General features: G+C 59.0%; 1 protein-coding gene across 1 annotated transcript; it reads right to left on the reverse strand.

Moving 5' to 3' along the window:
* Positions 1-177: 177 nt before the first annotated feature.
* PTPRN (protein tyrosine phosphatase receptor type N) lies at positions 178-20,949 on the reverse strand. Its single transcript, XM_056111720.1, is given in 24 exon segments — positions 178-312; positions 677-750; positions 902-966; positions 1,428-1,481; positions 3,911-4,077; positions 5,908-6,027; positions 6,139-6,216; positions 6,352-6,425; positions 6,559-6,706; positions 6,798-7,010; positions 8,386-8,604; positions 9,143-9,207; positions 9,390-9,469; positions 9,689-9,775; positions 10,178-10,425; positions 11,739-11,773; positions 12,597-12,728; positions 13,314-13,671; positions 13,780-13,897; positions 13,899-14,006; positions 14,864-14,960; positions 18,594-18,707; positions 18,862-18,912; positions 20,745-20,949. Coding segments are annotated over 24 exon segments (2,895 nt in total). The 5' UTR covers positions 20,863-20,949; the 3' UTR covers positions 178-240.
* Between the last annotated feature and the right edge of the window lie 618 nt (positions 20,950-21,567).

Consider the following 21,567-nt stretch of genomic DNA (forward strand, 5'->3'; position numbering starts at 1 on the left):
TGCAGATCAGCTGCCAGTGCTCCCCTGGGTCATCCAGGCTTCCCGCAGGGGTGAGGCTGGGTGGGGTGTCTCCCCCCTCCACCCCTTTCCACATCTTCCTTCCTTATTCCTCTGGGAAAGGGCTGGGCTTGTTCCAGGGGGCCCGGGTTGGGGGTGGCGTGTGTGTGGGGGGGGGTACACAGATGCTCACAAAGGCGAGGAGGGGCTGAGGCCAGGCCCCGCTGGGGTGGGGAAGGGCGCTCACTGGGGCAGCGCCTTGAGAATCGCATTCACTTCCTCAGCCACAGCTGTCAGGGCAAATTCGAACTGGTCCTGGGGAGGAGGTCAGGGGTGGGTGACGGGTGTCCTGGGGAGGCCTGGCCTTCTGCCCCAAGAAGGGATCTGGGGGCAGGATGCTAGGGGTCCCAGTGCAGGGGGCGCTCCCAGGGGAGGTTCGGAAGCAGCTGGGAGGGGGTGCCCAGGGGGTGGGAGCACACGGCACCTTGTTTTGTTTTGTTTTCTTTTTGGGTCACACCTGGTGATGCACAGGAGTTCCTCCTGGCTCTGCACTCAGGAATTACCCCTGGCGGTGCTCAGGGGACCATATGGGATGCTGGGAATCGAACCTGTGTTGGCCGCGTGCAAGGCAAAGAAACTCCCTACCCGCTGTGCTATTGCTCCAGCCCCCACACGGTACCTTGGAGCGCACCAGGCCCGGCCTCTGGTCGCGGACGTGCTCGAGGGTGGCCGCGATGTCGATCTCCTTCACTCCTGAAGTCGGGGGTGGGGGGCAGAGATACTCAGGGGCCGTGCAGAGAGGACAGCACCCCAAGAGACCCAGCAGCACCCCAAGAGCCAGGGCACTGGGCAAAGCCTGGGGGCATGGTTCTGTGACCTGGGTGTGGGGGGACGCCTGTCTCACCTTTCGCCATGCGGTTGAGGACCATGTCAATGAGGATGTAGGTGCCCGTCCGGCCCGCCCCGTCACTGGAACCAGAGACACAGTCGAGCTTAGTTGGGGACCCGGCAGGGCGGGCACGGGGAGTCACAGCACCCCCTGCAGGGTCTGGGACGAGGAGGAGGAGGAGGAAGAGGAGGAGGAGAAAGAGGGGGGGAGGAGGGGGGGAGTGGGGTCACCTGGGCAAGGGGTCCACCCATAGCAGGAGTCACAACTCAGCCGTGGGAGGAAGGGAATGGCCCTTGCCAGCCTCCCGGCCAGGCTTGAACCCTCCAGGAGGAGCTGGTCAAGAGGAAGTCACTACCAGCTGCCACGCTTGCCCCCTCGGAGGACGAGGTGGGAGGCGCACAGGAGGCAGAGGGGACAGGGCGCGGGGAACAAGCATGTGCCCCGGGATGGGGAGCAGAGCAGAGGTGGGGGGCCGGGGAGCCCCCTCCCTCCAAGTCCTGTCTCTGTCCCCACCAGCCCTGCCCCGTCCCGCCCCACACACCTGCAGTGCACGATGATGGGGCAGGAACGGCCTCGGTAGCACTTGTTCACTTTCCTGCAAGAAGAAATGGGGGTGAGGACCGGGGGGGAGGGGGTCCCTGAAGCATGTGCCTGGGCTCCCGCACTGGGCAGGGAGGAGGGAGGAGGTTGCAGGGAGGAGGATGGGGTGGTGGGTAGGGACTGGGTGGCATTCTGTCCCCATTGAGTCGTGCACCCCGGCTCTGGCCTATCTGGGCCTCGGTTTTCTCATCTGTCAAATGGGATGGTGACGACAGTCCCCTTCTCCTGAAGGTTCTTTCCATCATGATGGGAGAGAACACAGGTAAGGAACAGGGTGCCAGGCCTGGCCAAGACACTCCGCGAATGGCATGACTGTCCCCAGCGTGCTCAGTCACCCCACTGGCCATGCTGCTGCAACCCAGGAGGATGGGCTTCCAGGTGGCTAGCTCGGCGTGTTTTGGCTATACCTCTGCTCTAACTGTGGCTGGTTCATGGCCTGGGCATTGCTTTAATTATTATTTTTTTTAATTTTGGGGCCACACCCAGTGGAGCTAGGGGGTTACTCCTGGCTCTGTGCTCAGAGATCACTCCTGGAGGTGCTCGGGGGATTATTTGGGGAAACCAGGAATCGAACCCAGGTCAGCTGCATGCAAGGCAAACACCCTACCCACTGCAGTATCGCTTTTTTTTTTTTTTGCTTTTTGCTTTTTGGGTCACACCCAGTGATGCACAGGAGTTACTCCTGGCTCATGCCCTCAGGTGCTTGGGGGACCATATGAGATGCTGGGAATCGAACCTAGGTGAGCTGCGTGCAAGGCAAACGCCCTGCCCGCTGTGCTATCGTTCCAGTCCTGCACTATCACTTTTAAAGCCCCCATTGCTTTAGGAGTCACAGGCCCTGGTGTGGGGGGGGGCAGGGGTAGGGGTTTCTGTGGCTAGGGGGCATACCCTGCATGCACTGACCCCAGGTTTGACATCCCCCCAACACACACACACACACACCATATGACTTCCCTAGCATTGCCCAGTGCAGCTCTGGAGACCCCTGAGCCTGCCGGGGTGACCCCAACAATGCAGATCAGGGGGTTGGAGCGATAGCACAGAGGATAGGGAGTTTGCCTTGCACACGGCCGACCCAGGTTCAATTTCCAGCATCCCATATGGTCCCCTGAGCACCGCCAGGAGTGATTCCTGAGTGCAGAGCCAGGAGGAACCCCTGTGTATCGCTGGGCGTGACCCAAAAAAGCAAAAACAAAAAACAAAAAACAAACAAAAAAAAATGCAGGTCAGGAGCATCACCTTATCCTTGGGCCCGAGCACTGAGCTGCTGGCTGCCTAGCTGAGGATCCCCAAGAGCAGCCCCTAGACCCCCTGACCACTTGGGAGTACCCTCCCCCCCAAAAAAAAGAAAGAGACACTGTCCCAAGGCTCAAACCTCCACCTCGTCTGTTGCCCCACTCCTTTGGGGTCACTGGGAAACCCCAAGCCAGCCAGGGGTTTCGGGTGGGGATGGCAGAGAAGCAGGAGGAGGCAGTAGACTTCTCAGCCAGTCCCCTGGAGGGGAGGGCGGTGGAGGGGGGGTGTTGGGGGGCTGGCCTGGCTGTGCTTCTCCAGCCCTTTACCTTCCTTTTCCTGCTCCCCACGTGCCCCAAAATGCCGCGGTGGGGAAAGGAAGGAGGGGAGACACCAGAGGGTGTGAAGCAGGAGTAGAGAAAGGCTGGAAGCAGAGGAAGGAGCCAAGGAAGGCAGAGGGAGAGGAAGAGGCGTGGTCAGAGGGGATGGTAGGGCGTTTGCTTTGCACACGGCCGACCTGGGTTCGATCCCCGGCGTCGCATATGGTCCCCCAAGCACCGCCAGGAGTAATTCCTGAGTGCCGAGCCAGGAATAACCCCCGAGCATCGCTGGGTGTGACAAAAAAAAAAAAAAACGAGGGAAAGAGGCAGAGGAGAAAGAGGTGCGGGCGATCAGGGGCGTGGGGGGGGGGGGGAGTGTGGGATCGGGATTCTGCAGGCAGCTCTCAGGGCAGGAAGCTAGTAAGGACCAGGGCAGTGGAGGCTGAGCCGCCGGGGTTAGGAGCCAGCTGGGGTCAGCCGGAGAAGGTCCCAGGTCCAAGCGGACCCCAAGTCTGAATGTGATCCAACTCCGGAGCATCAGGGCTGAGGCAGGACGGGCGGAGAGAGAAAGGCAGGGGCCCAGACGGCAGACAGGGAGCTCGAAATCAGGCCAGTGCTTTTTGGGGGGTGCGGGGAGAGAAGAAACGAGGGCAGGAGTGCGAGTCGCCGACCAGCAGAGGGCGCAGTGACCACGGCGGCGGCGGGGGTGGGACGCGCGCACTGGGTGGGAGCGTGGGGGGATGGGAGGCAGCAGGGCCATCGGCGAGAGGGGGATGTTCTGGAAGAAGCAAGCGGAGGTCACAGGTCCGGGAAAGCCTTGGAGAGCCGGAGGGTCAGCTGGGAGTGGGGCAGGCGCTGCCCGCAGCCTCACCTGCGGAAGTCCAGCAGGGGCCGGGTGGAGGCCGGGGTGCCCTCTGCCGGCCAGCTGAGGAAGTGGAACTGCGTGAGCGTGCGCGTCTCCTGCGTCTGCACGTTCTTCAGGTAGAAGCTCCGCACCAGAAAGTCCTCGCACCAGATGTGCTCCGACACCAGGTTCACCTGCAAGGCGGGCGCGGCCGAATCCTCCCCGCCTCCCCGCAGCCCCTACCCCTGCCCCCAAACCCCAGGACCTCCAAAACCCTCCGTTCCAGGTTAACCACATAGAGCTCAGGGCAGCCCGTGGCTAATGAACGGGCTATTGTGAGCTTCCAGAGTCGAAACTGCTTTTTCTTCCTCAAAGTCTAGAGGCTTTTGGACTCAAGCACCATGATCTTGGATGAAACATTTCTATTTGACTTTCTTCCTTCTATTTACTGGGGGAGGGCGGGCAGGCACACCTGGTGATGCTCAGGGGTTACACCTGGCTCTGCACTCAGGAATCACTCCTGGCAGGGCTCAGGGAACCATGTAGGATGCCGAGGATTGAACCCGGCTCGGCCGCGTGCAGGGCAAGAGCCGTATCTGCTGTACTATCTCTCTCGCCTGCCTGCCTCCCTACCTTCGTTCCCTCCTTTCTTTCTCTACTTCTTTTCTCTCTCATTCCCAGAGATTGCATCCAGGGTCTCATACAAGCGAAGCATGTGTCTTATACCACTAATCCACATCTCTCCACCCCCTTGACTTCTTTTTTTTGGTGTTGGGTCACACCCAGGGATGTTCAGGGGTTACTCCTGACTCTGCGCTCAGAAATTACTTCTAATGATGCAGAGAGGAACCGTATGGGATGCAGGGAATTGAACCAGGTGGGCCGCATGCAAGGCAAGTGTCCTACCTGCTACACTATCATTCCAGTCCCATCCTTTTTGTTTCTGAGCTACATCTGGTGGTGCTCAGGGCTGATTCCTGGCACGACTCTGGGGCCCACACGGGATGCCAGGGATCAACCCTGGGTTAGCTGCATGCAAGGCAAAACATCTTACCCACTCTCATATAGCTCTGCCCACACACCTCCTCCCTATCCTTACTCTTTAATTGAGAGCAAGGCCAATTCAAAACAAACAAAAACACCTTTTAAAAGGGGCAGGCTTGGGCTGGAGCAATAGCACAGCGGGTAGGGCGTTTGCCTTGCACGCGGTCAACCCGGGTTCAATTCCCAGCATCCCATATGGGCTCCTGAGCATCGCCTGGGGCAATTCCTGAGTGCAGAGCCAGGAGTCACCCCTGTGCATCGCCAGGTGTGACCCAAAAAGCCAATAAATAAATATAAGGGGCAGGCTTATGTGTGCTCATTTCTTGATGAAAAAGCTTCTCTTCAGAGCTCAGGTGCAGAAATGTGTCATGCCCAGCAGGCCTGCTCTCTTTCAGCGGGGAACACCTTCCCTCCTCCTCCCCCCTCCCCTTAGGAAGCAGTTTCTCTTTCCGCTGTTTTGCATCTCCCCTCGCCCTTGCCAAAGGAAACATGTTTGCATCAGCCACAGATGGGCCTGCTGGGGTGTCATTCTTGGCTCTGCCTCCCTGGAGCCCAGAGCCAAGCCAGGCTGGTGTGAAGTAGGTGTTAATCTTGGGCCAAGGGCTCCTGTGTGCTGACTGTCTTTCCTCCACTTTGGTGACTTTAGAATTTAAGTTTATTTCCCGCACACCTGCACACCTGCGGGATGCCTCGGGAACAGGCACCTTATCTGAGCTGGGATTCACAGCCTAGGCAGCAGCTGCAGTCCCAGGCGAGGCAATTGCCTGATCCCTGGGCTCACACCCTTTCTGTTTCACGGGACCCTACGGCTGTCCTAGGTCACGAGCGCACTCCCCCGCGCCCCAGCTGTGTGCACGTGTGTGCATGTGTGCGCGCGTGCATGTGTGTGTATTCGAACACGTGCATGAGGGTGTCATCCACAAACATTTGGGCACGTGTGGGTGCCCCTCCCCCCCTCCCGCTGCGGGGGTCCTGCTGACCTCATACACGTGGTAGAGGGAGGAGCCTTCGTCTGGCCAGTAGCGGTCACACTGCTTGACCCCATCCTCCACCAGGGGCGTGAGCATGACAATGACGCTGCAGCCGCTCTCCCACACCATCTGGGGACCGACAGCCAGGACGGAGCTGCTGCGGGCAGCCCCGCGGGGCTCTGCCTGGACCCGGCCCCCACCCGCCTCCCATCCCCACGTCAGTCCTGTAACCCGCCCCACCTGCCAGAAATCCGCGATGGTGTGCGACAGGGGGCCCTGGGTGGCGATGTAGGCGGGCATCCGGGGGTCGTGCTCGATCTGGGGGCAGTGACAAGGAGAGATGCGCATATCCAGGAGCGGGTCCAGGCGGCCCGCCCCCCCACTCCCCATTCCATGGATGATGCGAAGTAAGCTGGGGCGATCGAGTGTAGGGGGTCTCGTGGGACCACTCACGATGGGGCTGGCATTGATGTAATCGCTCCGGGAAGAGCTGCCCTCCACCTTCAGCTTGACGCGAGCGTGGTCATCTGCACAGACAGAACCTTCGGGTCACCCGGATCCGCCAGGAGGGGCCCCCCTCCCCCACCCCGCCCCCGCGCCCTGCCCTGCCCCCTTCTTAAGGGGGTAATGGGGGGGGGGGTGCCGTTACTGCTTACTCACAGGGCAGGAAGTCGGGGTGGCGGTTCTTTTTGGCGTTGCCCTCGCCCTGGGCCGTGGCGCAGGCGTTGGGCTCGGCCTGGTAGGCGCACAGCGCTTGCCACTCCTTGGCCAGGCGGTCCCGGTTGCGGAGATGGTCCTCCATGTAGGCCTGCGGGGGACCCCACGCCCGGCTCGGAGGCTGCCCGCGGCCTCTCCCCGCCCTCCCCCTCCCCCCGCCCGGGAAACCCCCCCGGCCTGACCAGGATCATGTGGCCCGTGGAGATGTCCATGTTGGCCTGCGCCGGCTCCTCGCACCACGACGGCGTGCTGCTGTGTGAGCTGGGGCTGGCCTGGGCCGCGTCGCTGAACTGCGAGGACACGCTGCTCACGCGGGACGGCTCGGGTGGCCGCTCCGGGGCACCCTCGGTCCTCGGGAACAGGGACTTGGAGGCCATGTGCTGGCGGCAGAGATCCTGGGGAGGGGGATGGGAGAAGGGGGGTTCATCCCAGCGCCCCTGAAGCCTTTTCCACAGGGTCCCCCTGCCTCAGGCTCCTTTCAGAACACCCCCATCTCTGCAACACTGACTTTTTTTTTTTTTTTTTTGGTTTTTGGGACACACTGGGCGATGCACAGGGGCTACTCCTGGCTCATGCACTCAGGAATTACTCCTGGCGGTGCTCAGGGGACCATATGGGATGCTGGGAATCGAACCTGGGTCGGCCGCATGAAAGGCAAATGCCCTACCCGCTGTGCTATTGCTCCAGCCCCCAGGACTGACTTTTTTGGTGTTTTTTTTTTTTCCTTTTTTTTTTTTCTTTTTGGGTCACATCCAGTGACGCTCAGGGGTTACTTCTTGCTCTGCACTCAGGAATTACTCCTGGTGGCGCTCGGGGAACCATATGGGATGCCGGGGATTGAACTTGGGTCAGCTGCACGCAAGGCAAACACTCTCTCTGCTGTACTATTGGTGGGGCCAACATTTTTTTTTTTTAGGGGAGGGTGACATTTTAGGCCATACCAGTGATACTCAGGGCTTACTCCCAGCTCTGTGCTCAGGCGACTCAAACTGCTGGCGACTCTTCACCTCTGTGCTATTTCTCTTCCCCGGTGCACCAACTTTTCCCTTTGTCCATTTTTTAATTATTAATTTTTTTTTTGCTTTTTGGGTCACACCTGGTGATGCACAGGGGTTATTCCTGGCTCTACACTCAGGAGTTACTCCTAGTGGTGCTCAGGGGATCATATGGGATGCTGGGAATTGAACCCGGGTCGGCCATGTGCAAGGCAAACGCCCTACCCACTCTGCTATCTCTCCAGCCCCTATTATTACTTTTTTTTTTTTAATTTGGGAGCCAACACCTGGCGATGCTCAGGGCTTACTCTGGCCTCTGTGCTCAGGAATCACTCCTGGTGGCAGTGCTCAGGGGACCCACCCTATGGAGTGCACGGGATCAAACCCAGACTGGGCTGGCTGTATGCAAGCCAAGTGCCCTAACCACCGTCCTATTGCTCTGGCCCTTCCCACTTGTCCTTTTAGGGACTGATCTGCGTGGTGGGTGCCTGAACTGTGCTCCCGGAAGCACGGAGGTACTAGCACTGGAAAGAACCTTCGAAATGATCTGCGCCCGATTCCCCCCATCAGCATGTCCTGACATCACCCCCCCCCCCCAACACCAGTCGGCCGGAGTCTCTGCTTGGAGGAGCCACCAACTGTTACCTTCACCCCCCCCCCAACACCAGTCGGCCGGAGTCTCTGCTTGGAGGAGCCACCAACTGTTACCTTCACCCCCAATCAAGACCCCCTCCACCTTCCAGTCCCCCCAACCTTCCATCCTGGGCTTGCCTACCTGGTATTCAAAGGTAGTGTCCCCCTGAGCACCCTCAGGGCCCAAGGCCGCCAGGCGCTCCTTGTCCCGCTGCTTGGAGTGGTGCCGCATGCACAGAGCCACGGCCAGAGCCACCAGCAGCCCGGCCACGCCCGCTAGGGCCACCAGGGTGAGCAGCACGGAGCGCAGGGGAGAGGTGCTGTGGGCCGCCCGGGGCAGGGCAGCAGTTGCCTCCTCCCTCTGTGGGAACAAGGTCAGAATCAAAGGGGGAGGGGGTGGGTGGCTGGGAAGCAAAGCAGGCCCCACTCTCTGCTGAGTTTCCAAAACCTTAAGAGGCCAAGGGCCACGGAAGCACAGGCAAAGAGATGCAGTTCGTTGCAAGGGAACCCAGGCAACCCCAATGCAATGCAGGAGACTGGGCGGATTTGCATTTAAGAATAGGCATAAAAAATAAAATAAAAAATTAAATTGAAAATAAAATAAAAATAGGCACAGAGGCGTGTAGGCAGAACCAAAGAAACCATAAGTGTAGGAAGTATATTTTGATTTCCAACACCAGGAATCCCGCCGTTGGGCCGGCTGAGAAAAGAAGAGCTCCTGGCGCCCTCTGCTGGTTAGAAGTAAAACTGCAGGGGCAGCCGACAGGCCACCTTAGCCAAACAGGGATGCAGGCTGGGTAATGGGAGTTTCTAGGGTCTTGTTCTCCCGCCAAGTGTGCCCCCTTCTCCCCTGGGCCACGTCAGCCTTCAGGAACTTTGATTCTCCAGTGCGCGCCTACCTGTCCCACTCCCGTCTGCAAGATCTGCAGCCCTGTCTGCCCTTCCAGTTCGGACTTCACCAGCCCTAAGAGGGAAACTGAAGTCAGCCCTGGGGGTGGTCTCACCCTGGCTCAGGGTATCGGCAGGTGGCAGGCGGGTGGGGGAGGGGGCCCGAGGGGTGGGCAGGAGTTCAAGGTTGGCAGCAACAGTCTCAGGCCTGGGGATCTCGGTGTGGAGCAGGGGCGCTGGGACTGGGTGATGCTTTACCAGCTCGCTGGGTTACGTCGGCCAGAGTCAGGTTCTGTTCATTGTGCCGGATGCGGAAGGTGAGGGCCGGTCCCACCACACTGCCGAACAGGAGCTAGTTACTGCCTCCCCCGGGGTGGGGGGGATCAGGTTCAGGCTCCCAGCGACGGCAGCACCAGCCTGGCCCGCTGCAGCCCCCCCCCCAGCAGGGGCGGAAACCAACCAGCCATCCGCACCGAGACACGAGCCAGTGCAGGGCCAGGCTGGAGCCTCTCAGCCGCCCTGTGCCCGTCCAGCCTCCTCCCTGCGCCCAGCATCACCTGATGTTGATGAAGTGACTGGGGGTCAAGTGCACACGTTCGGCCAGGATCTCTAGCAGCTTGACTCCTGCTGCCAGACTCAGGGGCCTGCGGAGGAGAGAGAGAGAGAGAGAGACAGAGACAGAGACAGAGACAGAGACAGAGAGTGCACGCATGTGTGTGTTGGGGGGAGAGGTCCCCAATCCCTTTGGGAAATAGGTGAACCCAGCATTCAGAACAGCATACCCCACCCAGAGGGACTCCACATCTGCATTTCTGCTCCGTGCTCCCACCCAGGTGGCCCCAGGGCCCTTACTTCTATTGTTTTGTTTTTTTTTCCCCATTTTGTGTCACACCCGGCAATGCACTGGGGTTACTCCTGGCTCATGCACTCAGGAATTACTCCTGGCGGTGCTCCGGGGACCATATGGGATGCTGGGAATCGAACCTGGGTTGGCTGCATGCAAGGCAAACGCCCTCCCCTCTGTGCTATCTCTCCAGCCCCCTTACTTCTGATCAGTGACGATGTAGCCATACTCCTCCACTGAGGGCTGTGCCCGCGGCGGCCCCTCCTCCGAGCCCAGCGGACTTTTCTTCTCCAGCAGGACAGGGGCGGCGGAGAAAGCGGCAGCTTTGGGGGCCTCAGAGGGCCCTGAGCTCAGTACTTGCTGGGCCTTGGCAGTGGGGTACCCCGCTAAGGAGGGCGTGGGGGACCGAGGCTCTGCTATATCTCCCCCCTGCACCTGTTCCTCCATGGTCTGTTTGGGAGAGAGGAGAGTGGGGGTGTCTGGGTGGAGGAGGGGCTAGGAGGGGGGAGGGGTTCTCCAAAGAGCTCAGAACCTGCTTCATTCTCCGCCCTCGGGTACCTCGGATGGTTCTGGGCATAGGGAAGGTGGATGATGGAAGGCACTGAAGGTTGCAAGAACCGCAAAGGGGTCAGTAAGGACCCTCAGGGTGTGGCTGGAGGGGGCGGGGCCTCTGGAGGGAGGGAGGTTGAGGCTGGGGTTGGGTGTGCTGGCGCCACACCTGACAGTGCTCAGGGACTACTCCTGGCTCGGTGCTGGCGAGTCAGAGGACTCTGGTGGTGCTCTGAGGACCCTACGGTGCCAGGATGGGGCCTAGGCCTCCAGCGTGCGAAGCCTATGCTCATCCCCTTGAACCTGCTCCCTGGCCCAGACAGAGGCTTATTTACATGTTTATGTCTATGACATCTCACATGGGAAACAGAAAACTCCCAAAGCTCCTGGAGGAGAATCAGCTCATCTGTCTCCATCTCATGCCCTTCCCCAGGTAGCTGAGAGCAGGGTCTTCATTTTTCAGTAAAAAACAAAACAAAACAAAAGAGGCACCGGGGCCGGACCTATAGTACAGCAGGTAGGGTATTTGCCTTGTACACGGCTGACCCGGGTTCAATCCCCAGCATCCCATATGGTTCCCCAAGCACCACCAGGAATAATTTCTGAATGCAGAGCCAGGAGTAACCCCTGAGCACCGCTGGGTGTGACCCAAAAAGCAAAAAAGAAAAAGAAAAAGAAAGAAAAATCAGGCACTGAAAAATTCCAGCTTCTGGCCCCAGCCCTGCTCCAGAGAGCCCTGGGGTGATGGTGTGCAGCCTCTGGGCCTGGGAATGCCCCCTGCCCCCCTCCTCGATTCCCCTGCCCCCAACAAGGAGCTGGAGCATAGGGAAGCCCTTCCTGATTCTGAGGCTGATGTTAGCCCAAGTGCTGGCCCAGCGGCAAAAGTGTGAGGCCGGGAGTTTGGTACCTGGCCATACCCACAGGTGCTAAGTGCAGACCTGACAGCTTCCCCGGGGGGCGGGGGGGTCCCCCAGGTGGGTATACCAGCTCGGCACCCAGCCAGGTGTTGTGAGAAGCACAAGGCGAATGCCCCCCACCCCCAGCACTGCGACTGAGGGAATATGAGAGCACCCACGCGTGTAGTCTGACCCCAAGAGCATGGGTGTGACCCCGGTCAGCAACCCTGCCCCAGTATATGAACTCAGAAAGGGAGGGGCAAAGGTGGGTTTATAGTGGAGGGGCACTGGGGGGCAAGGGACAGAGCGGGCACTCACTTTCTTGATGTCAGCGCCAGCATTTACAGCCCCTCCTGCAGAGACAGGAAAGATAAGGCTCTGTGCATGGGGCCACTCAAGGCAAGAGGTTCAAAGGGCCTGGGGCCTGTGGCAAAGGCCTGTCTCCAAGTTTCTATCCCTTGGCCTGCCCTAAACCCAGTCCTAGAATTCCATGCTCCTGCCTCGTCGTTTTAATTCCTTCCCTGCCCTCTGCCACGGGTGCGGCGCGCAAGATCCCCCTGGACTGACTTCCTGGGCCTCCAAGTCTTTCTTTCACCATTTCTCCCTCCCGACATCCTATTATGACATCTTATTATCTCATTCCTACTTTGGACAAACTGGCAGACTACCGAATGTAGCCTGCCCACACGGCAGAGTCTGGCAAACTCCCCGTGGCGTACCCAATATGCCAAATACCAGTAACAATGATGGGTCTCATTCTCCTATAGAGCCTTGAATATAATCTCAGGGCTAGGATGAAGGAGACGTTACTGGGGCCTGCTCGAGGCAATCCACGATTAACAGGATGATTTGTGATTGTGATTTGTGATTTCTCCCTCTGCCCGCCCATTGTGGGCGTCTCCTTGGAAAAACCACGCCCCATAACCATTGCTCCGCCCCCAGGAATTGGCCACGCCCCCGGCTTATTGCTCTTGGTCTGGCCCCCACCCTCCTTACTCCTGTACCTCTTTGCAACTCAGCCCATTTCCAGCTCTTCCTGGTCAACTCACCAGGACCTGGGGGGCTCATAAAACAGATCTCCCCTGCCCTCTCCTCTTGACCCTGCCTCGGAGCCATCCCTTTCTGGGCAGCAAGCTGCTGCCAGGTGCTGCTGGTGGTCTCCGGCCAACCACTCACCGGGGTTCTGGTCCAGGCCCCTGGGCAGCAGCTGCAGCAGCGCGGAGAGCGTGGACAGCTGCTCGGGGCTCAGCTGCCGCAGCTCCACGCCATAGCCCGCCAGCAGGGTGGCCAGTCTCTGCCGCGTGAGGTCTGCTGGGAGGCAGACGGCGCTCAGGGAAGGGGCGGGGGACGTAAAGGAGGGGTGCACTGGCAGCGTGCCAAGGGGGAGAACTGGGGGTGTGGGTCATTGAGGGACTGCTTCTCTGTCGTTCGTTTGCTCCTTTTGGGCTTGGGGGCCACCCCCAGTCGTGCTCAGGGCTAACTCCTGACTCCGTACCCAGGAGTAGCTCCTGACAATGCTCACTCCCCCCCCCCCCCCCCGGGGGTTGCCAGGGTTCTAATCAGGATAGGCAAATGCCTTCACTAGCCCCTGTACTGTGGCTCCCGCCCCGAGAGCGCCTTCTCTGAGGCTCTGTTCTTCTGGATCTTTCCACTCCCTGGGAGGAAGACCTTCCCCGGGTACTGAGCCTAGACTTCCCCATGAATCCCTAATGGAAGATGAGGACCCTCCTCCCCCCCACCACTGCACCCCAATGCCTGGCCTGTGCCTGCAGCCATTGTGCTCAGGGGCTGGATGATGCCCATGCCAAGGACCAATAAACACGTGCTTGGGTGATCAGGAGGGGCCCTGCCAACAGCCCCCACAGACTGAGAGGTGTGGGAACGGAGGGTTACCTGGCTTCTCTACAGCTGGAAGAGGCTTCTCCCTGTGACCCTCTGGGCCTTCCTCCTCATAGCCCTCGGGGGAGTCCTCTGCCAGGCTGCTGGCCCCAGCACCCCCTGCCCCCGGCGGCCTGGGTGCCTTGGCCCGACCAGGCGCAGTCCGGTCCTGGGCCAGGTACAGCCGCCCCGAATCCTGGAAGAGCTGGGCAGGCAAAGGCCCTGGGGGAGGGTCCCCATAGGAGTGAGCCCCAAACACGCCCTTGGGGGCAGTCCTGCCGAAGAGCGCTGGGGGGTCAGCCTTGGGCAGGGGGCCCACTCCCGGCATCCCTGGGGGGCTCTCCGCACCCTGGGCACCATCGCGGGAGGCGAACTGTGGAGAAGCAGAGATGGGGGGAGGAGATCAGAGGCGGGGTCGGGTGGGGGGTGGGGGTGGGGGATGGGGTGGGGTGGGGGCTGGGCGGCAGAGTCTAGGGCTCACCTGGTGGAACAGGTAAGGCTGCAGGAGGGCGGGTTCGTAACTCAGGGCGGGGTGCGGGGGCTGCGGGCGCAGCAGGAGGTGTTCCAGGAGAGGGGGCAGCAGCTCAGCGGGCAGAGGGGGGGGACCCAGCGCCCGTCCCCGCTCCGTCCCCGCCCCCGGGAGGAGGTCGAGGAAACCGGTGCAGGGCTGCAGGGGCGGAGTCCGTGGGGACGGCCACCAAGCCGGATCTGGGGGAAAGGAGGCAAAGAGCGTGCGTGCGTGCGCGGGTGCGCGCCCCCCCCCCCCCCCCGGCGGGGGCTGCAGGTGGCAGAAGCTTCCAGAGCTTCTGAGGCCCAGAGACACGCCCAGCTACTTGGAGGCAGCCTCGGGCGGGAGGTCAGGGTGCCCACAAAGCAGACCTGAGTCTCTGCACCACAGGTGCAGAGGTGAACGCTGAGGGCACCAGAGGGGCAGGGGTGCCAAGGGGCGGGGGGGGGGGGAGCAGGGCAAGCATCCAGAACCCTTTGCGCGGAGCTGTGACGGCAGCGCACCCCCCACCTGGACTGTGTTTCACCTTCCAACCCTGCACCTCCAGTGCCCTGCTCCCCTCCCCCACCCCCAACCGCGCGCGCGCGCAGACACACTTTCCTCTTCCTGGCAACCCTTTTCTCCTTCCTTCTTGAAGCCCTAGGACCCTCGCGCACTCGTTTTTTTAGAATAAGAAATCAACGATTTGTTTTTGGGTCACAGCCGGCGATGCTCATTGGTTACTCCCTGCTCTGTGCTCAGGAATCACTCCTGGCAGGGCTCGAGGGACCAGATGGGATGCTGGGATCCCTTTCCAGCCTCAAATCAACAATTTTTAAAAATCACAAATACCATATGTCAACGTTTCGTGGGAGTCTTAAAATTGGAAAAAAAAAAACAAACCCTGTTTGTCCCTGGGGTTAAGCTAGCCTGGGCGCAGGTCACAACACTGCTTTAAAACCCCTGTGACCTTTGAGCCAGTTGGCTGACCTTGATGCCCCCTTCTCTTCCGCCTCTGTGTCCCAGGAATCCCATGGTGCCACCAGCCTGGCAGTGCGCTGGTTGGAAGCATGCCTACCTGTCCCGCGGGCGGGGTTCTGCGGGATGCAGCCGGGGGATGCGCTCCATTTCCTGGGAGATCACATGCTGGGTGAGGGCATCGTGCCAGGACAGTCCTGCCAGGGGACAGGAGTGGGGAGGGGTTGGCCTACAACCTCCCAGGGTCTAGTCACGGGACCAGCACAGCCCAACTCTACCCAGTTTCGTGGATCTGCAGAGCCACTAAACTCCCTGCTTCCCATAGACTGGGGAGTGGACACGCTCACAGCGGGGTCAGAGTGGATTTCAGTCCTTTGACCCTGACTGTGTTTTGGTGGGACTTAGGGGACCCTGTAGGGTACAGGGATCAGACTAGAGTTGGCTGCCTGAAAGGCAGGCATCTTATCTGCTCTACATCTCCTTGATCCTTGAATGAACTTTTCTTTTTTCTTTTTCGCTTTTTGTAAACCCCACCCCCCACACACACCGGATGCTCAGGGGTTACTCATGGCTTTGAACTCAGGAATTATCCCTGACAGTGTTTGGGGGACCATATGGGATGCTTGGGATCAAACCCAGGTTGGCTGCATGCAAAGCAAATACCCGATCTGTTGTACTATCCCTCTGATCCCTACAAGCTCTGTCTGCAGAGACTTTTCCAAGTTTATCTGTGTGCATAATTAGTGCCATCTCCATCAACCTGTTCGCTCAGGCAATGACACCTGCGTGTCACCTCGACTCATTTTTCCTTTCACAGATATCACCAGGGAATATTTCAGGAAACCCCCCCCCCATGATCTCCCAGCATCCACCCCAGTCCCAGCCACCTGCTTCTCTTACAGAAGTTGTTGTAAAACCTCTTAGTAGTCTTCCCGCTCCCATTGTTGAGTCCCTGCATTTGATTCTCAACATAGCATCAAGAATCATCTGTTTAGGCTGGAGCAACAGCACAGCGGGTAGGGCGTTTGCCTTGCATGTGGCCAACCCGGGTTCGATTCCCAGCATCCCATATGGTCCCCTGAGCACTGCCAAGGGTAATTCCTGAGTGCAGAACCAGGAGTAACCCCTGTGCATCGCTGGAAGTGACCCAAAAAGCAAAAATAAATAAATAAATAAATAATGGTTACATTATTAAAAAAAAAAGAATAATCCTTTTAGGGGCTGGAGAGATGTTAGAGCAAGCAGTGTGCTAGCCTTGCATGTAACTGCCCCTGGTTCAGTGATATGGTCTTGGGGCTGGAGTAATAGCACAGAGGGGAGGGCATTTGCTTTGCAAGCGGCCGACCCGGGTTCAATTCCCAGCATCCCATACGGTTGATTCCCAGCATCCCATATGGTCTCCCGAACACCACCAGGAGTAATTCCTGAGTGCATGAGCAAGGACTAACCCCTGAGCATCACTGGGTGTGATCCAAAAAGCAAAACAAAAACAAAAACAATGATCTGGTCCCCTAAGTCCCACCAGGAGTGATCCCTGAGTACAGATCCAGAAGTAAGCTCTGAGCACCCTTGGGTACGATCCAAAACTAAAAATAAATAAATAAAAAGGTAAAGGCCCTCACGTTGATCGTCGATTTGCTCGAGCGGGCCCAGTAACGTCTCCATTGGAGACTTTGTTGTTACTGTGTCTGGCATATCGAATACTCTCGGTAGCTTGCCGGGCTCTCCGAGAGGGGCGGAGGAATCGAACTCGGGTCGGCCATGTTGGACGCTTGTAAGGCGAACGCCCTACCGCTGTGCTATCGCTCCAGCCCTTTTAAAGGCCCTCCCGTTGATCGTCGATTTGCTCGAGCGGGCCCAGTAACGTCTCCATTGGAGACTTTGTTGTTACTGTGTTTGGCATATTGAATACTCTCGGTAGCTTGCCGGGCTCTCCGAGAGGGCTTCGGCAGCACATATACTAAAATTGGAACGATACAGAGAAGAATAAATAAATAATTAAATAATTAAAAAACCCCAATAATCCCTGTAATGTATAAGGGAGGACCTGCATGCATATCCACAAAACACAGTGATTCTGAGTGACACCCGAATCCAGACACTTTCTGACCAGGCCCCATAACCACCCGCCTCCCTTCTCCCTTCCCCTATTCCTGCATCTTCCACTCCCCTTCCTTCCCATCACTCCTTTATGCACATAAGTGCTCCCTGTGGTATTCATCCAATTCAACCTCCTCCTTGGAACTTTTGTTTTTATTTTTGTTTTGGTTTCTTGCTTTGGGGACAACATCTGGTGGTGCTCTGGGCCTCCCTCTGGTTCTCTGCTCAGGGATCACTCCTGCAGGGATCAGGGGACCATATGGGGTGCCAGGGATTTAACCGAGTCAGCTACGTCCAAGCCTTACCTGCTGTACCATCAATCCAGCCTCTACCATCGGCGCTTTATTCTAGTGCTGGGCCTGGCTTGAGACATCCTTCCCCCAGTAGCTGCTGGAGAAGCACTTTCATCTCCTTCATGATGTCTTTGCTCAAATCTCAGCCTCCATAAAGTCTATCTTTATCCCCTTGATTCAACATCATTGGTTCTTCCCCCATGACTTCTAACCTTTATCCTGCTGCCCTATTTGTCTATGCCTCTCCCTCCCGGGCATCACCTTCTAGCATACTAGATATTTTCTAGCTGATTTAGTACATTCACTCCCTGTTCTTCCCAATGGCAGGCCCTAGGAGGCTTACCCTCTCGATGCGTTTTGTTCCCTGACACATTCAAAGCACTTCAAAGTACTCAGGTAAAGGTAAAGGCCCTCCCGCTGTTCGTCATTTTGCTTGAGCGGGCCCAGTAACGTCTCCATTGGAGACTTTGTTGTTACTCTGTTTGGCATATCGAATACGTCATGGGGAGCTTGCCAGGCTCTGCCGTGCGGGCAAGATACTCTCGGTAGCTTGCTGGGCTCTCTGAGAGGGGCGGAGGAATCGAACTCGGGTCGGCCGTGTTGGCTGCGTGCAAGGCAAACGCCCTACCACTGTGCTATCGCTCCAGCCCTCAATGCATAGTAAATGCTTAGTAAATACTCCTTGGTGTGGGGTGGGCGGCATACCCAGTGGTGCTCAGGACTTACTCCTGGCTCTGTACTCAAGGCCCTTCCTGGCAGTGCACGGGGGACCATGTGGGGTGCCAGGGGTTAAACCCAGGTTGGCTGTGTGCAAGCAAGCACCCTACACACTGTACTGTGACCCTATAGGAAATACTTCTTTTAAATGACTGAATTAGGTGAGTGGGGTGTTCAGTCAACTGAGAACTTCAAAGTTTATAGACCTGGAATACTCAGGCCATTTCAGAGAAGGGGCTGGTCCTAAAGAGATGAACAGGGGCTGGAGTGATAGTACAGCAGGTAGGGCATTTGCTTTGCATGTGGCCAACCCGGGTGCAATTCCCAGCATCCCATATGGTCCCCCAAGCACTGCAAAGAGCAATTCCTGAGTGCGTGAGCCAGGAGTAACCCCTGTGCATGCCGGGTGTGACTCAAAAAGAAAAAAAAAAACCCCAAAAAACACAACAAAACAAAAAAAACCAGATGGATCCTGGTCTCTTCAGTAGCTTCTAGAAACTCCATGATCCTTCCAGAAAATCTGCATGAACAGCCCATCTCAAGGGTTCCACCCCTGCTCCTGTCTTGCCCCTTCTCGAGCAATGTGTGGGAGGGCAAAGCTCCAGAAGTGGATGTGATCGGAGCGTTCCATGACAAGGATCCACTGAGTCAGGTGGCGCCCCCGCACCCCACCCTCACCTTCCCAGCCTCAGCACCCGTCTCAGCGCCCTTGGACCTCACCTTGGGACATGAGCTGTCGGAGCACACCTTGTAAGCGCTGAAGAACGGGAGAGGTGACTTGCAAAAGGGGCCGGACCTGGCCCACGCCCACCTGGCACTGCCCAAACAAGCCATCTAGGAGCATAAACGTGGTATCAGTACTTGGTATGGATAGCATCCTGTGCTCCCCATGCCCACACCCAGCCTGGTACCCTGGCTCCCCATCTGGGCCCCTGCCCCTCCTTGGGTTGAGTCCCCCCCCTCCCACCAAGTCTGGGGCCTCACTCACCCTGGATGCAGACTTCAAGGTGAGAGCAGAGCCTGCGGTCGAACAGACAACCTGCAGAGGGACAGCAAGAGGCTTGGCCATGCACACAGCAGCCAGGCGACCGGCTGGAGGCGTGGAAGCATTCTCTCACTATTGGGGGGCACATCTGGCTGCACCCAGGGTTTACTCCTGCCTCTGGGCTCAGAGATCACTCCAGCAAGTGCCTGGGGGATTGTACATGGTGCTGAGGCTTGCACTTGGGTCCTGAGGATTGCACTTGGGTCGGCCTCATGCATGGGAAGTGCCTTCCCAGTCTGCTAGCTCTCCACCCCCATCTCCCCCACTCTCTTGTTCTAAGGAAGACTTTAAACCAGAAGTGGAAAGAGGCCCAGAATCTCTCCACTCCCCAGGGCCAGGGATCAAACCCAGGGTCTCACACGAGCAAGGAAGCTGCTCTACCGTTCAGCTGCATTCGTGGCTCTGAAAACCTAGACTCTGAAAGAGTAGGAAGCATCTACTCTGACTCTAGATGGGGTAAGGATCTGCCAGTCTGGCCCTTTCCTTAGAAGTCTGTTAGCAGGGGCTGGAGCCATAGGACTGTGGGTGGGACATTTGCCTTGCATACAGGGGACTAGGGTTCAATCCATGGCATCCCCTACAGCCTGCTGAACCCCGCCAGGAGTTATTATTCCTGAGTGCGGAGCCTGGAGTAACACCTAAGCATCTCCAGGGATGGCCCCCAAACAACACCAAAAGTCTATTTGCACAGCTGAGAGATAGGCCCCATATACTTCCCTTGGCATTGCTAATGGGGTAGTCTAGGGCCAATTTCGGAGGAAAGAGAAACTAAATCTCCCCAAACACCTCAACTCTAATGTCCTGACACTCCCTTGGGATCCCCTCCTGTGGGAAAGGGCCGCGGGAGTGGGGGGGATCAGCACTGATGTTCGCTCTAGCGACGCCCGAACCGCTGTCCGTGGTGCTGAAACCCGGAGCCGCAGCCGCGGCCGGCTGGCGGGGAAGCCCAGGAGGGGATCTGGGGAGGGCGGAGAGGGCGCCGAGCCTCCCTCAGCCCCGGGCCCTGCGCCGCTCCAGCCGTCACGTTACCAACCCCCCACAGCTACACAGGAAGCGCCCGGGATTGGCTTCCAGGCGGCCCAGGGGGGAGATGGGTGCGGGGAGGAGGGCGCCAGACGGCGAGGCTGCGCCCCTTCCCCCGCGCGCCCCCTTCCCCCCTCCCCCGGCCCGTGAGTCAGCTCCGAGCGTCTCTGTCCGCTCCGTTGTGAGTCAGCGCCGGGCCTGGCAGTGGGGAGGGGGCCGCGAGGGACACTATCCCCATCGCCCGATTCTGCCTCCGCCCCGTTGCTGTCTCTCTCTCCCCCCCCCCCGCCCCCCACCCCCATCCCACCTTCAGGGGTCCCATCGCGGCCGTCAGCTTCTCTCTAGTTTTTAAAAGCAAGTCTGGGCCCCTCATTCAACCCGATCTTGCGCTGGGGAGCGGGGACACCCTCCACCCCCACCCCCCCAATACTCGGGACCCAGACTCCCGCTTGGAGATGGGGCTTTCGCCCCTCCCCAGTCCTCAGCACCGGTTCCCCCTTCTTCTTGCGACCCCAATGGCCCTCTGTCTCACTCGCACCCCATTTCTCCTCCCAACCCCCTACTCCTCGGAGTCCGCTTCTTTTGGGTGCCGCCCCCCCCCCCCGCCCGTGGCCCCTGCCCCACCTCCAGGCCAACGCCCCTTTCCTCTCCCGCCGCTCCCTCCTCTTCCTCACCGCACCGGGCCTCCGGGTCCCCCCCTTCCGTACTCCGGTTGTCCCTCGTGACGCTTGCCCCCAGCCCCCACTCCGAGTTGCGCTCCCGGTACCCGGCTCCCCACGCCCGACACCCCGTGTCCTCCTGACCGTGGGCGCTAACGGCGCTGCAGCCCTCCGGGCGGCCGCTCAGCAGCAGGAGGCAGAGGAGCGCGCGGAGCCCCCCGGAGCCCCCGGGCCCCCCGGGTGGCCTCCGCGGCCGCCGCATCCTTCTGCGCTCGGCGCGCTCGCTCGCCTGCGGGAGCCGCCGCGTCTCCAGCTGCAGCCGGAGGGGTCGGGGCGGGGCCCCCCGCTCCCCGCCCACCGCCGAGGCGGGGTCTCCACGCCTCTCCCGCGGCTCGGCCAACCCGGACCGGGAGCTGACGACGCCCCCCACCCGCGGCTCTGACGCTTATTTGCGTCATAGGTGGCGTCAGAGCTTCACTTGGGGGGGTGAACCCACGCACCCCACCCTCCTTCCCCAAGTAGTAGGCGCCGCCCTACAATTCCCACTTGTCCTCACCCCCTGATTGACGCAAACTCTTCTCCTAGGGCATCACCTCGACACCCATCTCTGAAGGACTGGGGAAAAGGGTTACCGTTGGGTGGGGGATAAGAAGTATATGGGGTGGTGGTCTACAGACGCAACCCCCCACCCCAAGATGAACAGCGCAGGTAAACGGAACTAGTATTCCCGCATGTCCAAAACGGCCCCGGGAGAGCGACACTGCGACACTGGTTAGGGTGCCTGTCCCATTCCAGGTCTAACTCTGGGCCAGTTAATTGTTTAGGTCCTGAGCGCCCAGATTTCCAGCTCTGAGAAATGAGGGTGCTACCAGAACCTACGTCCCTAGGAGCCTGAGAGCACGTGGGGAGTTGAACTCATGTGGATTTCTCAGAGATGGTTGACCTTTGAGCTCTACCTAGAACCTTC

Source organism: Sorex fumeus, unplaced genomic scaffold (assembly GCF_029834395.1).
Source record: "Sorex fumeus unplaced genomic scaffold, SorFum_2.1 ptg000014l, whole genome shotgun sequence".
NCBI classification, from domain to species: domain Eukaryota; kingdom Metazoa; phylum Chordata; class Mammalia; order Eulipotyphla; family Soricidae; genus Sorex; species Sorex fumeus.